General features: G+C 50.7%; 1 protein-coding gene across 6 annotated transcripts; it reads left to right on the top strand.

The window, feature by feature from the left end:
• The first annotated feature begins 220 nt into the window (after positions 1-220).
• LOC114140525 (ephrin type-B receptor 4-like) lies at positions 221-15,508 on the top strand. 6 transcript variants are annotated; one of them, XM_028010502.1, is made up of 20 exons: positions 231-997; positions 7,760-7,830; positions 7,952-8,094; positions 8,164-8,530; positions 8,602-8,764; positions 9,348-9,503; positions 10,066-10,231; positions 10,334-10,551; positions 10,625-10,915; positions 10,991-11,087; positions 11,237-11,298; positions 11,374-11,487; positions 12,461-12,708; positions 12,788-12,934; positions 13,004-13,072; positions 13,481-13,530; positions 13,603-13,702; positions 13,784-13,977; positions 14,283-14,462; positions 14,546-14,660. In XM_028010502.1, the coding sequence occupies exons 1-19, from the start codon at positions 898-900 to the stop codon at positions 14,443-14,445; spliced, it is 2,919 nt and encodes a 972-aa protein (XP_027866303.1). In that variant the 5' UTR covers positions 231-897; the 3' UTR covers positions 14,446-14,462; positions 14,546-14,660. The 6 variants fall into 6 exon arrangements, 5 of the variants coding, with proteins under 5 accessions (XP_027866303.1, XP_027866302.1, XP_027866300.1 ...); XM_028010501.1 differs by having other exon boundaries at positions 235-997; positions 11,237-11,277; positions 14,283-14,441; positions 14,546-15,508; XM_028010499.1 differs by having other exon boundaries at positions 236-997; positions 14,283-14,441; positions 14,546-15,508.
• The last annotated feature ends 1,399 nt before the right edge of the window (positions 15,509-16,907 follow it).

The raw sequence follows: 16,907 nt of genomic DNA, 5'->3' as shown, positions 1-16,907 counted from the left end.
GCACGGAAGCCCTGCAGGTGTGACGTCACTCACCTGAAGTACAGATTAATATGTTATTAATACACACAGCTCAGTTTGGTTTGTTTAACTGTCTAAAATAATATTATTAGAGAATGTGCTAATGATGGATTGAAGCAGATTTCTTCCTGAGTTTTTCCTTTTTAAAAATTAATCTAATATTCATTCATTGTTAATTAGTTTTGTTTTCTTTTTTTATATAATTAAATATTTGATTTTATTTTCCTAACGGTCATGCGCAGACCGGCACCTCTACATTCCTTCATGACGTATCGGTCACCGGTAAGCCTCGCCCCTTTGCAGACCAACAGGCTGCTCAGCCAATCACAGACCGTCATCGGGCATGTTGTGGGCGGGGCTTCATGTGAGGGTGGGGTCTGAAAACTTTCAGCTTTGTCTGAAGTTTTTCTGGAAACTGGAAACCACTGGGGCAACTGGGAATACTGGGGAACTTTAGAGCCTTTCGGACTGGATTTACATCTGGAAAAGTTTCTCTTTATCCTCCAGCCGACCCACCGACTCCTCTCCGCTGCTCCGGGCGAACCTCTGGGCTCCGGTGCCGGTCTCAGAGTCCGCCGCAGCCCGCTGCGGTTCCCGGAGGGGAGCGAGACCAAGCGGGGAGCGGGGGATGGAGGGAGCCGGATGAAGGAGCGGGGCCTCGGCTAGGCTGTAGACCCGGACTCTCAGCCTCCATCTTGAAAAGTTTCTCTCCAACATTTAACTCGTCCTGTGCGGAGGATTCCCGCCGCTCCCGGACCGCCGTCTGAGCTCCAATGAGGCGGGCACGACCGGTCCTCCAGGAGCCCAGCTGACCTCCCGGACCGTTGACCCGTAGGACGGACCGAGCCGTTCCGGAGAGGGGACTTCCAGCGGGGAGCCATGGAGAGCGGCCAGCGGGCGGAGGCAGGCCGGGGCCGCGCCTCCCCCCGCGGGCTGCTGGTTCTGCTGGGCTGCTGCTGGTTCTGTTGGGCCGAGGAGGGTGAGTCCGGTTCGGTCCGCGATCAGGTATCACCGATCAGTAACGTAGAGGGTCAAATAGAACTTTATTATTAATCTGGAGGTTAAAAAAAGGATTAAAGTAAACATCGAAAACATTATTAACACCTTATTATTATTTCACTTCACTGCTATTATTATTATTATTATTATTATTAATAATAATACTAAGGACTGTCATTAAATTCTTAGTGAGTTTTTCAAAGTTTTTAAATTAGGACTTTCCTGCTAAAACTGCCAAATATAAAATAACGAATAATAATAAAAATAAGCCATTTTTATTCTCCCAAAACTTCCATTTATTTAGTTTTACTAGTATTTTATAGTAAAATGAACAGACATCTGAATAATTTAAAGTTTAAACCTGAATTAGCAATAATAATAATAATAATAAACTGTCTTCTATAACTGGTATTTTCCTGTTTTTATCTGTTAAATCAGAACCAGCAGTTGGACCGGGCTGTTTGTGGCTCCACCATGTTTACATAATAAATGATAAACAATAATTTAAACTCCGAGGTTTCTGCAGATGGAGTCAGTTTTCCAGTTATTCTGCTGATCTTTATTTAGACGATTATGTTGAATATTGAGGATATTCTCTATAATCAGTTTTAATCAACACAAGCAGCTCCAGCTGCTAAAGTGGCTCCAAGTTTTATAAACTCTTTATTATCATTAATAACAAGTTATTATCGCTATTATCATTAATAACAAGGCGGCTGCAGCTCAGCCTGCTGCTGCATAGCAGTTATTAATGCTGCTGCTGGACTGAATCTGTATTTACCTGCTTATTAAAGCAGGAGCAGACCTCACACACACACACACACACACACACACACCCTGATCAGCCTTCACGCAGCCACCACTCTCTGGCACCAGAACCCATCTCTATGGGTCAGCCTGGTTCTGCTCGGTGTACCAAACCCAGACTGGTTCTGATCCAGAGCCAGGTCTCTGGAGAAGCTGGGCCTGTCTGCAGGAATGTGACCCACTTCCTGGTTCTAGTCGGTATCTCTCTGGTTCTGGTATCAGTGGTTCTGGTTTCAGAATTTGGTGAAGCAGGATGAGGTTCTGACTGGCTGCTCTCTGATTGGCTGCTGCTCCTCAGGTGATGCAGGTCCAGTGATGGATGAGCTGACCGAGCAGACACTGAGGACCGCCTCATTAATAACCTGGCTCCGTCTGTGTGTGTGTGTGTGTGTGTGTGTGTGTGTGTGTGTGTGTGTGTGTGTGTGTGTGTGTGTGTGTGCGTGTGTGTGTGTGTGTGTGTGTGTGTGTGTGTGATAAGCATCAGTCTACCTGCCTCAGGTGTGTGTCAAAATGTTCCTGTGGTTCATTTAAATAAACAAGTGAGTCACAGTTTAACCTGCGGGCTCATAAACTGTGTGTGTGCGTTTGTCTCTAGTACCTTGTGGGGACCGTTTCCCTGACACTACGCTGTGGGGACCCACTGCTCCTTGTGGGACCAAAGCCTGATTCCACAAGGAGAAACGCTGTTTTTGGTTCAGAGGTCAGATTTAGGACTGAGGTGTGAATTGAGTTTTGGTTGGTTAGGGTTAGGATGAGGGTTAGGCTGTAGAAATGAATGGAAGTCAATGGAAAGTCCCAGCAAAGACACTTATAGCCACGCAAACATGTGTGTGTGTGAGAAGTGGAGCCATTCCAGAGCCGCTGCAGAGATCCAGCAGATCTAGAAGCTGCAGATCTATAGAGCTAGGAGTGTCGATAGAGTCTGCTGGTTCTGATCTGGTCCAGAGGATCCAGAACCAATTTAGTGGATCAGAACCAGTTGGATAAAGTTCATGTTCTCTGTGTTTCTTGAACCTCGCATTGAGTTTAGTGATTTTAAGACTGAACAAACATTAATCGATTATTGAAATAATTCAGTTCTCCATTAATCATAAACTTTCATATCCAGACTTTAGCTGTGAGATCAGAACTCTGTAAAAACTAAACAATAAATATAAACATTTCAGATTAAAACCCTCTCTGTGTGTGTGAACCTGAACTCACCTGGCTTCACCTGGTTCACATTCTGGAATAAATCTCTTGTTAACTGGACCTCCTGCTGTCCAGTTATTAATCAATAATTAGGTCCGCCTGTATTGATGATCAGCTGATGATGATGTTAGAAAATTTTTTAGCTGCAGATCCGTCCTCTGGTACAGATAATTATTTGTTCACTAAAGGAACATTGTTATTGACTCTGGAAGGAGAACAGTTCGGATCAACAGGTTCTACAGCACTGACCCGACCGCCTGACTGCTGACCTTTGGGTTCTGATTGGGTTCCCAGAACCTCTGCAGAACCTGCTGGTGAATCTTCAGCTGCTCTGTTTGTGTCCGGGTCCAGAACAGAACCAAGACCCAGATGGTTCTGGAGCTCTGTGCTGGTTCCAGAACCAACAGCAGTCCAGGTCCAGTGTTCTCCAGATGTTCAGTAGGTCCAGAACCAGATTGTTCATCTGGAGAACTGGACAAGTACCGAATCAGAACCTGGCAGAAGGAGTTGGACCGCTGCAGATGATGTCAGGAAGGGGCGGAGCTTACGTTAACTCCGGCCAATCAGCTCAGTCTGACAGAACTAGGTTCTGGGTCGAACCCGGATTGCAGGGTTCTGGTTCTTATTTGGATTTTAGATCTATTGTCACTGGCCGTTTTATTAGGTACGCCTGCTCATGAATGTGGAATCAGCCAATCACAGGACAGCATGTAGCCATGGCCGAGACGATCTGCTGCAGTTCGAACTGAGCATCAGAACGAGGAAGAAAGGAGATTTAAGAGACTCTGGCCTGATTGTTGGTCTGAGTATTTCAGAAACTGCTGATCTACCGGGATTTTCACCCACAACCATCTGTAGGTTTACAGAGAAAGGTCCGAAAGAGAGAAAATACCCAGTGAGCTGCAGGTCTGTGGGCAGGATTGTCTGGTTGATGCCAGAGGTCAGAGGAGAATGGCCAGACTGGTTGGAGCTGATAGAACAGTAACTCAAATAACCAAAGAGCATCTCTGAACGTACAACACATCGAGCCTGGAGGTGGCTGGGCTACAGCAGCAGACGACCACAGCGGCTGCCTCCTGTCAGGAAGAACAGGAAACCGAGGCGACAATTCACACAGGATCTAGAGAAGATTGGAAAACGTTGCCTGGTCTGATGAGTCTGGATTTCTGCTGCCACAGTCTGATGGTCGGGTCCATCAACAGCATGAAGATGGATCCATCCTGCCTGGTACCAACGGTTCAGGCTGGTGGTCTGATGGTGTGGGGATATTTTCCTGGCACTTTGGGCCCATTGGTACCAACTAACATTGGTACCAAGTATTGTTGCTGACCATGTCCATCTCTTTATGACCACAGCGGACCATCTGATGGATACTTCCAGCAGGATGTCATAAAGCCAGAATCATCTCAAACTGGTTTCATCTCAAACTGGTTTCATCTCAGACTGGTTTCATCTCAAACTGGTTTCATCTCAAACTGGTTTCATCTCAGACTGGTTTCATCTCAGACTGGTTTCATCTCAAACTGGTTTCATCTCAAACTGGTTTCATCTCAGACTGGTTTCATCTCAGACTGGTTTCATCTCAAACTGGTTTCATCTCAAACTGGTTTCATCTCAAACTGGTTTCATCTCAAACTGGTTTCATCTCAGACTGGTTTCATCTCAAACTGGTTTCATCTCAAACTGGTTTCATCTCAAACTGGTTTCATCTCAGACTGGTTTCATCTCAGACTGGTTTAATCTCAGACTGGTTTCATCTCAGACTGGTTTCATCTCAGACTGGTTTCATCTCAGACTGGTTTAATCTCAGACTGGTTTCATGTCAATCTGGTTTCATCTCAGACTGGTTTCATCTCAGACTGGTTTAATCTCAGACTGGTTTCATCTCAGACTGGTTTCATCTCAGACTGGTTTCATGTCAATCTGGTTTCATCTCAGACTGGTTTCATCTCAGACTGGTTTCATCTCAGACTGGTTTAATCTCAGACTGGTTTCATCTCAGACTGGTTTCATCTCAGACTGGTTTCATCTCAGACTGGTTTCATCTCAGACTGGTTTCATCTCAGACTGGTTTAATCTCAGACTGGTTTCATGTCAATCTGGTTTCATCTCAGACTGGTTTCATCTCAGACTGGTTTCATCTCAGACTGGTTTAATCTCAGACTGGTTTCATCTCAGACTGGTTTCATCTCAGACTGGTTTCATCTCAGACTGGTTTCATGTCAATCTGGTTTCATCTCAGACTGGTTTCATCTCAGACTGGTTTAATCTCAGACTGGTTTCATCTCAGACTGGTTTCATCTCAGACTGGTTTCATCTCAGACTGGTTTCATCTCAGACTGGTTTCATCTCAGACTGGTTTCCTGAACAATGAACAGTCACTGAACTCGACTGGCCTCCACAGTCACCAGATCTCAGTCCAATATAATTTTTTGGGATGTGGTTCTATCATGTCAATATGGACCAGACTTTCTGAGGAATGTTTCCAGCACCTTGTTGAATCTTTGCCACCAAGGATCAAGGCAGTTCTGAAGACAAAAGAGGTCCAACTAGGGCTGGGCGATGTATCGAGTATACTCGATGTATTGCGAAAGCTATATATAAATTGTCATTCATATAATAAACTTTCACCGTCAAAATGACAGTGAGTCTGGTTTATCCGACACCCTATGAATGCATCACTACTCCCCCCCTCAACCTAAACATTTTCTACCAATCAGCTGTGAGAAAATAAACAACATGGTGACAGCGAGAGTTTGATCCGTGAATGAGACGGAAACTGAGGAGGAATCAGATGAACTAGTTTAGTTCTGGAGAGAAACAGCTGGTCAATAATCTGGCAGTGGTTTAGATTTTATATGGAGGATGTCCAACAAAATGAGGTCATTTGAGAAACATGTTGTCAAACTATTGCCACAAAAGATTTATTCACAGTCAGATCAGATTATTCTTTCCCTGCCGTTCAGAGCCGGTAGAACTGGAACCTGCAGACGTAGCTATGATTCATTTAGTGCTATGAATAGGAAAAATAACTCAAAACTTCTCATTCTTTTTCTCTCTTTCTCTGTCGGCTTTACGATACACACTGACTCGTTGCCATAGCAACTGACAACAACCCAACGTTATGTATCAGGATTCAGGACCAAAATCACTCAAACATTTCAAACATAGCAAAACATTCAGTTTGTTACAGTTTTATCATTTTAGACTTGATGTGTATTTTGCTTTTATTAATAAGTGATCACTGTGGTAGATTAGCCACCGCTGCTATTAGCCACCGCTGCTATTAGCCACCGCTGCTATTAGCCACCACTGCTATTAGCCACCGCTGCTATTAGCCACCGCTGCTATTAGCCACTACTGCTATTAGCCACCGCTGCTATTAGCCACCACTGCTATTAGCCAAGCTAACACAGCGGTGGTTGATTAGCTAATTTAAACAGCTGCTCTACTGATGATCTGTAATGTGTGTCGGTCACCTTTTTATTTTTAAGCTGAACCAAAACACACTTTATTCCACAGCTCATCTATTTGTTAACTATGTCAAAGTCAAGCATAACTGACCTACTTCCTTCTCTCTCACTATTTTTTCTCTTAATTAAAACTTATTTCTTGTTACCTAGTCTTAGACAGTTCATAGCAAAAACACTGCATCCCTTTATATATGAGTTTACATGTAAGTCTAGCAGGGAAATGGGTCTGAATGACGTCATAGTTTAAAATAACATTGGAGCTCATTTAAGAATATCGTGATATATATCGTGTATTGTGATATAAAAATATATCAGGATATTAGACTTTCCTCATATCCCAGCACTAGGTCCAAATGGTACTAGCAAGGTGTACCTAATAAAGTGGCCAGTGAGTGCAGGTTCTGAAGCCTTTTCCAGTTCTGATTCTGGTTCTGGTTCTCAGGCTGCAGGAATGAGAGTAAACTGCCAGAGAGCAAGTCTGAGCATGAGACCATACACACACTAACACACCCATACACACACACTAACACACACAGCCCGTCACACACGCTGCAGCCGGCCCGTTTGTGTAAACATCCCGTCTCCGTTGTCATGGCGGTTTCCTCGTCCTGCTCTCTTATCTCTGATTGGCTGTTTACACTCAGCACGAGCCGCTCTGGGCGTGTGTGAGTGTGTGTGTGCGTGTGTGAGGTCCGGTTTGGACTGCTCCAGGATGAACCATGAAGTACTAACGGTACTGAAAGGGTTCAGGTCAGAATTGCAGGGTCCTCACAGACATAGCAGTTCAGATGAACGAACACACACACACACACACACACACACACACCCAGCCAGTTTGAGGCAGTAATCGGATCAGGCTGGGCTGATCAGAACCGTGTGTCAGTACGTGGTTCTGATTCTGTTTTCCGGACCTCCTGATCCCGGTTCTGACTGGGCGCTGGGCGGTCACCCAGGGCAGCAGGTAGGGGGCGCTCTGAGCGGTTTCTGCATGTTCCTCTGCTGCCATGTTTGTTCCCGTTGCCATGGAGACACCCGGTCCGGTTGTCCTCAGAGTTACCGGGTCCAGGTCCGGTTCATGGCGTCACATTTATTTATTTAGAGTCATTCTAGCCCATGATGGTTCTGGTTCGGTTGGACCTGCAGGACACTGAGGACGTTTCTGGTTCAGAGCCTCAGAGGGCCCAGTTAGAGGTTCTGATGGTTCTAATGGTTCAGACCAGTTGGACATGACCAGAACCAGAACCTTTTATCCGTCTCTGTTTCGCCCTCAGAGGTTCTGATGAACACCAAGCTGGAGACGTCGGACCTGCGCTGGACCAATCATCCTGCAGACGACCAGCAGGTAAGCCCCGCCCACATCCACACTAGCTGCTGGGATTGGCTGGATGTTGACCCCTCCTCCTGCTCTCTGATTGGTCCCTCCCTCCTCTTGCTCTCTGATTGGACCCTCTCTGCCCCCCCAGTGGGAGGAGCTGAGCGGATTGGACGAGGACTCCAACAGCGTCCGGACCTTCCAGATCTGCACGCCATCCAGCCCGGCCTCCTATTGGCTGCGGACGCGTTGGATCCCGCGCCGCGCCGCCACCACGCTCTACGTGGAGATCCGGTGGGTGGAGCCGCCGTCCGGGCCGCGTAGACAGGAAGTGGTGTAGTGACGGCGTCCCACCCCCTGCAGGTTCACCATGATGGAGTGCGCGGAGATGAACCAGCGGCACTGCAAGGAGACCTTTAACCTTTACTACTACCAGGCGGACGCCGACGAGGCCACGCCCACACACCCCGCCTGGATGGAGAACCCCTACACCAAAGCGGCCGCCTTGGCGGCAGACCACCTGCTGCGGCGCGGCGGCGCCGAGCGGCGCTCCAACCTCAAGCTGCTGCGCCTGGAGGGCCTGAAGGGGGCGGGGCTTTACCTGGCCTTCCAGAGCCAGGGCGCCTGCATGGCGCTGCTCGCCGTCCGCATCTTCTTCAGGAAGTGCCCGCCGCTGCGCCGCGCCTTCGCCGCCTTCCCCGAGACCGTCCCCCACTCGCTGGTGGAGCAGGTAACCATGGCGACGCCGCCTGGCCCCGCCCCACGGGTTTTCAGAGTAAAAGCGTGACTGTCGGTCTGCAGGCACGCGGTGTCTGCGTAGAGAACGCCGTGACGCCGCCCGGCGAGCTGGCCCAGCCTCCCAGCATGCTCTGCGGCGAGGACGGCCAGTGGGTGGGGCCGCCCACCTCCAGCTGCGCCTGCCGCCCTGGGTACGAAGCCGGAGACGGCGACCTGCGCTGCCGAGGTGAGCCCTTCACAATAAGAGCACAGGGGGCGGGAAACCAGACCGGGTCGGTCCGGTTCTGATCGGGTCTGATTGAATCAGTCCGGTTCTGATCGGGTCGGTACGGTTCTGATTGGGTCTGTTTGAATCAGTCCTGTTCTGTTCGGGTCGGTCCCAGTAGAACCAGACATCTGTTTGGTTCGGCCCACAGACCCAGCAGGAGTTCTGGTTCTGACCGGCTCTGTTCGGGCCCAGTAGAACCAGAAGTCTGTGACCCGGTCAGACCCAGTTACAGTTTGGCAGTCTGGACCGGACTGTCAGACTGTCGAGGCTTCCTGTTATTCCAGTAGAGGTCAGAGGTCAGCTGGCTGCCAGCAGGAAGTTCTGCTGCGGTGGGCGTCAGCCTGTGGGAAGCCAAAGAGGTCAAAGGTCAAACACAGAGGCTGCTGATGACATCATGGCAGCACTTTCCACATCCTGTCCAGTCCAAGGCCACTTCCTGTCTCATGTTGTCTCGCCACATTAAGCCCCGCCCCCTCAGAGGCTAATGTAATCCCAGCAGGATGAAGTAATCCATTACAGTGAAGTAATCCTCTCTCTGCAGCCTGTCCTTCAGGAAACTTCAAGATGGAACCAGGAAGTGGAGGCTGCACTTCCTGTCCAGACAACAGCAACACCAGGATCCCAGGCTCCGCCTACTGCCCCTGTCTCCATGGTTACGATCGGGCCGACTCCGACCCGCCGCACGCGGCCTGCACACGTAAGACCTCCAGCTGAGGCCACATTACCCAGCATGCACCTGGTCAGGGAGAAACTGAGAGAATGAGCAGAACGAGCTGCTGAGACACACAGAGACACACACAGAGACACACACAGAGACACGCACACACACAGAGACACACACAGAGACACACACACACAGAGACACACACAGAGACACACACAGACACACACAGAGACACACACACACACAGAGACACACACACACAGAGACACGCACACACACAGAGACACGCACACACACACACAGAGACACACACACACAGAGACACGCACACACACAGAGACACACACACACACACACACACACAGTTGTGTTTTCCTGACTTGTGGGGACTTTCCATCTCCATTCGTTTCCTTCAGCCTAACTGACCTTTAACCCTTAACCAGTGCTTCCCCTCATGGGAACCAGTAAAACGTCCCACATTGTGGAGCTGCTTCTCTCTCTGGTGGTTCAGCAGCTCCTCACTCCAACCACCTGGCAGTCAGCGCTCAGGGTAAAACTGTGATGTTAAACAGGCCCTGACCTCTGACCCCTGCAGGCCCGCCGTCGGCCCCCCGCCACCCGGTCAGTCAGCTGAACGACTCCTCGCTCATCCTGGAGTGGATGGAGCCGCTGGACCGAGGAGGACGGGGAGACCTGAGCTACCGGTTGGCGTGCTCCTCCTGCGGGGACGCTGGGAACGCTGGGAACGCTGGGAGCAGTGAGGTAGGACCACTGGGTCTGCTGGTCGATACCTGGTAGATACTGGTTTGATCCCAGTCTGAATCTGTACCTGGACGGTGTTCCTAATGGCTCCGCCCCCTGCCGTCTCCTGCTCAGCGATTGGTCGGCTCCTGCTCGCCCTGTGATGACAGCATCCTGTTCCGCCCCTCCCAGACGGGCCTGACCCGACCCCGGGTCACCATCTGGGGGCTCCGCCCACAGACCAGGTACATGTTCACCATCCAATCGGTGAACGGCGTGTCTGCGGTCAGCCAATCAGAGCCGGCCTCCGTCAGCATCAACGTCACCAGCAGCAGAGACGGTAAAACACTCCGTTACCCAGAGTGCAGTGGGGCTTCCTGAGCCGCTCACTGATTGGCTGCCTCTCTCTGTAGCTCCGCCCCCGGTGTCCGGCCTGAGGAGGGAGGCGGCGTCCGAGTCCAGCTTGTCCCTGACCTGGACCGCTCCGGTTCTGCAGAACCAGCAGCCGGTCCTGGAGTACCAGCTGCGGTTCCGGCCGCTCGCCGACCGCCAAGCCCCCTGGGAGTACCGGTCCAGCCCGTCCTGCTCCCTGGTTCTGTCGGGCCTGCGGCGGGCCACCCGGTACCAGGTCCAGGTCCGGGCCCAGACCCAGGCGGGTTATGGGTCGTTCAGCGGCGCCGGCAGCTTCAGCACTCTGCCCGACGGTACCGACCCGACCGCCCGCCGCTCGCCGTGCCGCTCAGCCGCCGAGTTCTAACGGCTCCGCTCGGTTCCGACAGGTCCGACCCACTCCCAGCTGGTGCTTACCGCCGTCCTCGTCACTGTGGCGACGCTGCTGCTGGTCGCCGCGGCGACGGCCGGATTCATCTGCTACAGGTAAGAGAAAGAGGATCCTGATGCTGCCATCGCCGAGAACAATGGAGGCCGTGACCTCTGACCTCAGACACACTCAGCTCAGGGTGTAACAGGTCGACTATATTAGGACTCCTGCAGAACAACTTCCTGTCTGTCTTCCTGTCCATCAGAAAGCGCCGGCGGCGCCGCCCGTCCCGGACCGATAAGGCGGGTCAGTACCAGATGGGACAGGGTGAGTCTCTCAGCCAATCAGAGGCCTTGATTTGCTTACATCACGGCTGATGAACGTGTGATGTCGTTGCCGTAGCGATGAAGGTGTACATCGACCCGTTTACCTACGAGGATCCCAACGAGGCGGTCCGAGAGTTCGCCAAGGAGATCGATGCCTCCTTCGTAAAGATCGAGGAAGTGATCGGCGCTGGTAAGGAACCACTGGACCCGGCAGAACCGCTGGGAGGTTCTCTGGACCGCAGAGGAACCGGAGCACTTCCTGTAGGAAACAGGAAACAGGAAACAGGAAAACTCTGTTGGTTTTTTCATTGAATTAATAGAAAATGAGGCAAATTCAGAGAAACGTTTTGATCTTTGATGTCTGACTGACTCCAGTAAACCTTTAAACTGGTCCCAGTGCTGTCTGCCTTCAGGGATTTTAAATGTTTCCAGATTAATAAAATAATCCAGTGACAGATTATTCAACTGGCAGAGATCTGGGGCTTTTTCAAGACTAATTGTTCACAACCAAAAAGCTAAATGTAACCACAGAAACTCTTCCTGCCTCCCAGGCCGTCGCTGCAGGGGTCTGCTGAGAACGGCTCTGAAGGTCAGAGGTCAGAGAGGACTGAGGGTGGAATGGCTCCCTCAGACTGGGTCCAGTCTGGTTAACAGGTCCAATCTGGTTAACGGGTCCAATCTGGTTAACAGGTCCAGTCTGGTTTCTGGCTCTTAGAGCTTTTATTCCTGAGCGTTCTGCCACTCGAGTTCGTGACCTTTAGATAATAGATAGATAGAGTCAGTGCATATGCTTAAAAACAAAAAATAACTCACAATTCACACACAATGTAAGAATTAACAAATAACTGGTAAAAACTAATAAATAAGAACAGCCACATCATTCATGATGATTAATGTTTGTTTCTGACTGCATTTAGTTTGTTGTTGCTGTCGGGTAAAACCTTTGACCTGGACCTGCTGCCCTGGATGGGAGCAGCGGCGCAGAGGAAACTCTGGGTTCTGCTTCTCATCAGCTGGTTCTGAGGTTCAGGACCGGGTCCAGCTGGGACTGTTTGGGTCCCATCAGAACCAGCTCTGGGCCCAGGCTAAGTTCTCTCTCTGACCCGGTTCTGGTTCTCTCTCTGACCCGGTTCTGGTTCTCTCTCTGACCCGGTCCGGTCCAGGTGAGTTCGGTGAGGTGTGCCGCGGCCGGCTGCGTCTCCCCGGCAGGAAGGAGAACTTTGTGGCCATCAAGACGCTGAAGGGCGGCTACACAGAGCAGCAGAGGCGGGACTTCCTGTCGGAGGCGTCCATCATGGGTCAGTTCCAGCATCCCAACATCATCCACCTGGAGGGCGTCATCACCACTTCCTGTCCCGTCATGATCCTCACCGAGTTCATGGAGAACGGAGCGCTGGACAGCTTTCTGCGGGTCAGAACCACACAGAACCACACTTCCTGTCTGACTGACTTCCCGTCTGGCTCACCTGTCCCCCCGTCGCCCCCTGCAGGTGAACGACGGTCAGTTCACCCCCATCCAGCTGGTGGGGATGCTGCGCGGCATCGCTGCAGGGATGAAGCATCTGGCCGACATGAGCTTCGTCCACAGAGACCTGGCGGCTCGAAACATCCTGGTCAACGCCAACCTGGTCTGCAAGGTGAGACTCACCTGGACGTCTGTCTGTCTGTCTGTCTCTGACCGTCCTTTGCTCCTTTTGTCCCTCCAGGTGTCGGACTTCGGTCTCAGCCGGTTCCTGACGGAGAACTCGTCCGACCCGACCTACACCAGCTCTCTGGTGAGTTTGTTGCTATGGAAACCTCCACTTCACACCTGGAGGTTAAAAAGCAGAGAAACATGAACAAGGAGACAGAAATGTTTTCATCTCTTTATTGTTTTATTATTTATGTTAGAAAAACAGTTAAAGTCACAATCAATGACACATTTAGTCCTGTTGGGGGCGACAGAGTGTTGTAGCACTATATCGCCCCCAACAGGTCACTGTATGTAACACTGTAGCGCTGATATTAATAATTATTGGTTTAGCGTTAGCATAGCTAACTTTTTAGCTCTGTTGTTAATGATTAGTGCTTTAGCGTTAGCATAGCTAACTTTTTAGCTCTAATGTTTCCTGGTGTTCCTCAGAGCTGTGTCCTCTTTTTAGTCATGCTCTTATTTTGAAAGGTGTCTGTCTTCCTGTGCTCAGGGAGGGAAGATCCCCATCAGGTGGACGGCTCCTGAAGCCATTTCCTACAGGTGAGCAGCGGTACTGCAGCCGCCGGCGTACTCCTGGTTGCTATGGAGACAGTAATGAGTCTCTGCTCACAGGAAGTTCACCTCAGCCAGCGACGTCTGGAGCTACGGCATCGTCATGTGGGAAGTGATGTCATACGGAGAGCGGCCATATTGGGACATGAGCAATCAGGATGTAAGAACCACCAGATAACGAACCCAGAACATGTCACTGACCCGACCCAATCTGACCTGTTCTGACCCGTGTTCTGACCAGGTGATCAACGCCATCGAGCAGGACTACCGCCTGCCGCCGCCGCCAGACTGCCCCGCCTCGCTCCACAGCCTGATGCTGGACTGCTGGCAGACGGAGCGCGCCAACCGGCCCAGGTTCTGCCACATCGTGTCCGGGCTGGACCGGCTGATCCGGAACCCCGCCTCCCTGAAGGCCACGCCCCCAGAGATGCCCAGGTGAGGTGAGGGGAGGGGTCAGAGGTCAGAAGTCAGAAAGGGGCCGTGGTGGTTTCAGCTGCAGGTCCAGAACCGATACCAGTAAGACCCCAGTTGACCCGTTCCCTGGCTGGTTCCGATCCGAGTCCGGACCCATAGGCTGCTCTGACCAGTCAGCAGGTCTATAGGAAGGTTCTGGCCCGGTTCTGATCCAACTCATATTTTTTGTCCTTTGGTCAGAACTATGACCTGGACCAGAACCATAGACTGGACCAGAACCATGGACTGGACCAGAACCGGCTGACTAACCTGTCCCTGTGTCCCAGTCCCTCCCAGCCCCTGTTGGACCAGCGCGTCCTGCCGCCGCCATCAGCCTGCGGTTCCGTGTCCGAGTGGCTCCGGGCCATCAAGATGGAGCGGTACCAGCAGAACTTCGTCCAGGCCGGGCTGACCAGCCTGGACGTGGTGTCGCAGCTCAACACAGAGTAAGGTTCTGGCGGGTTCTGGTGGGTCCAGACTGATTCAGCCTGATTCAGCCTGGCAGTCGGTGCTCAGGGCTCACAGTTCTCCCTCTCCTCCGTTTCCATAGCGACCTGCTTAGAGTGGGCGTCACCCTCGCCGGCCACCAGAAGAAGATCCTCTCCTCCATCCAGACGCTCAGGATTCACAAAGCCACGCCCACTCTGCTCTACTGACCAATCACAGCACAGCCACCATCAGCTCGGCTCTGGCGGCGCCGACTGGACCTGGAGACCAAAGTTCTGACCCGATACAAACCAGACATCCCAGTGGCGCTGATAGACTCCGCCCTCCTGCCTGTTCTAGCCAATCACAGACCTTCTGTTGCCTTATAGATTAACTCTCAGGACAATTGCCAGCCAATCAGCTCCTCAGGAACACTGGGATCGACCAATCAGCAGCCAGCAGAGCCATGATAGAGAATAACTGCTTCTCTGATTGGATGCTGAGAGGATCTATCCTTCCTCAGAGGTTAAGCCCCGCCCTCTGACTGGGAGCAGGGTTCTGATTGGTTCTGAGGAGGACGGGAACTCCGGACCCGGAGAGTAAAATCCAGAACTGCTTCAGAACCAGATGGTGGTCCAAACAGCTGGGGGGGACAGAACCAGGAAATACATCAGAGTGAGACCTCTTCACCGTGGATCTCTGTCAGGAAGGTTCTAGAAGGTTCTGGAGGACATCTGGACCTGCAGCCCGGTTCTGGAACAGAACATTTTGGATCTCATGAACAGAACCAGCAGCTGACTGGACTCTCAGATGGTTCTGATGGGTCCAGATCCTCCTAAATGACTGTAATCCCTCAGAACTGGTGGGAATGTTCTGACCCAAGCCCGGTCCAACTGTCTGGACCAGAACCAGCCATTTTTAACAGAACCTTGCAGCAGAATCTGAATGTTTTTATGATTCCAGAGGAACTGGACCTGCTGCGGGTTCTGGTTCTGGTTCATGTGATCATGTCTGTTAGAACCTCAGATCAACGTTTTGATACCGACCCACATTTATGTTTTATATGAAAATAAAAGATGGAAAACGGTTCTGATGGTTCTGATGGTTCTGGTGGTTCTGAAGAAGCTGGTAGAACCGGGCCCAGAGAGCAGATCTGGACCCTCCAGAAAGATTCTCCAGGTTGACCTTTGACCCTCTACAGATTTTGATCCCCCAGCCCCAACCGGTCCTGGTACCGTGGATCGGTCCAGAACCACAACCGGGTCTGAAAGGGTTGTGACTGGGACTGGCTTCTTCTAACAGAACCGCCTGGTTCTGAAGGTATTTCAGTTTCAGATCCATTTTATTCTGAACTTGAAGATTTTTATCAAAATTGATTTTTATTGAATTAACGGGTCTCATTCCAGTTCCACCTTAAATTGACGGGTCTCATTCCGGTTCCACCTTAAATTGACGGGTCTCATTCCGGTTCCACCTTAAATTGACGGGTCTCATTCTGGTTCCACCTTAAATTGACGGGTCTCATTCCGGTTCCACCTTAAATTAACGGGTCTCATTCCGGTTCCACCTTAAATTAACGGGTCTCATTCCGGTTCCACCTTAAATTGACGGGTCTCATTCCGGTTCCACCTTAAATTGACGGGTCTCATTCCGGTTCCACCTTAAATGAACGGGTCACATTCCGGTTCCACCTTAAATTAACGGGCCGCGTTTCGTTCCACCTTAAACTGTGGAGCTCTGGATGTTATGAAATGTGGGGATATTTTGGGTTGCCATGGTGATAAGCTGCTGATGGCGACAATAAAAAAGAAAGTAAGACTCCTGGTAAGCTACACCTGGTTCATTAGCATTAGCTACCATGTTACTGTGCTCTTTTTGCCTTCCTGTTCTCTGCTGATAATCACCTATGAATGCTGCCATGGTTAGCATGATGCTAATGCTGCCATGGTTAGCATGATGCTAATGCTGCCATGGTTAGCATGATGCTGCCATGTTAGCATGATGCTAATGCTGCCATGGTTAGCATGATGCTAATGCTGCCATGGTTAGCATGATGCAAAGCCGCTGTGGTTAGCATGATGCTAATACTGCCATGGTTAGCATGATGCAGAGCCGCTGTGGTTAGCATGATGCTAATGTTTCTGTTTCCTTCGTTTTGTTTCTGTCTCTGATCTTTTGGTTGGTTTTCTGTTTTCTGTCTCAGACTTTGGTTCTGATCTGATAAATTTATGTTTTAACAGATTTTAACTTCCTGTTTCCATCCATCCTCTTATCCAGGGTCGGGTCGTGGGGTCATCAGTCTAAGTAAGGAGGCCCAGTCTTCCCTCCAGCCTCTTGTTCCAGATCCAAGCCGTTTCCAGGCCAGCCGAGAGACATCGTCCCTCCAGCGTGTCCCGGTTTTCCCCTCCTCCCGGTGGGACCTGAACTCCTCACCAGGAGGCGTTCAGGAGGCGTCCTGACCAGATGCCCCTCTTCCTGTTTGTTTC

Source organism: Xiphophorus couchianus, chromosome 24 (genome assembly GCF_001444195.1).
Source record: "Xiphophorus couchianus chromosome 24, X_couchianus-1.0, whole genome shotgun sequence".
NCBI lineage: Eukaryota > Metazoa > Chordata > Actinopteri > Cyprinodontiformes > Poeciliidae > Xiphophorus > Xiphophorus couchianus.
This window is presented reverse-complemented; position numbering and strand designations above follow the sequence as displayed.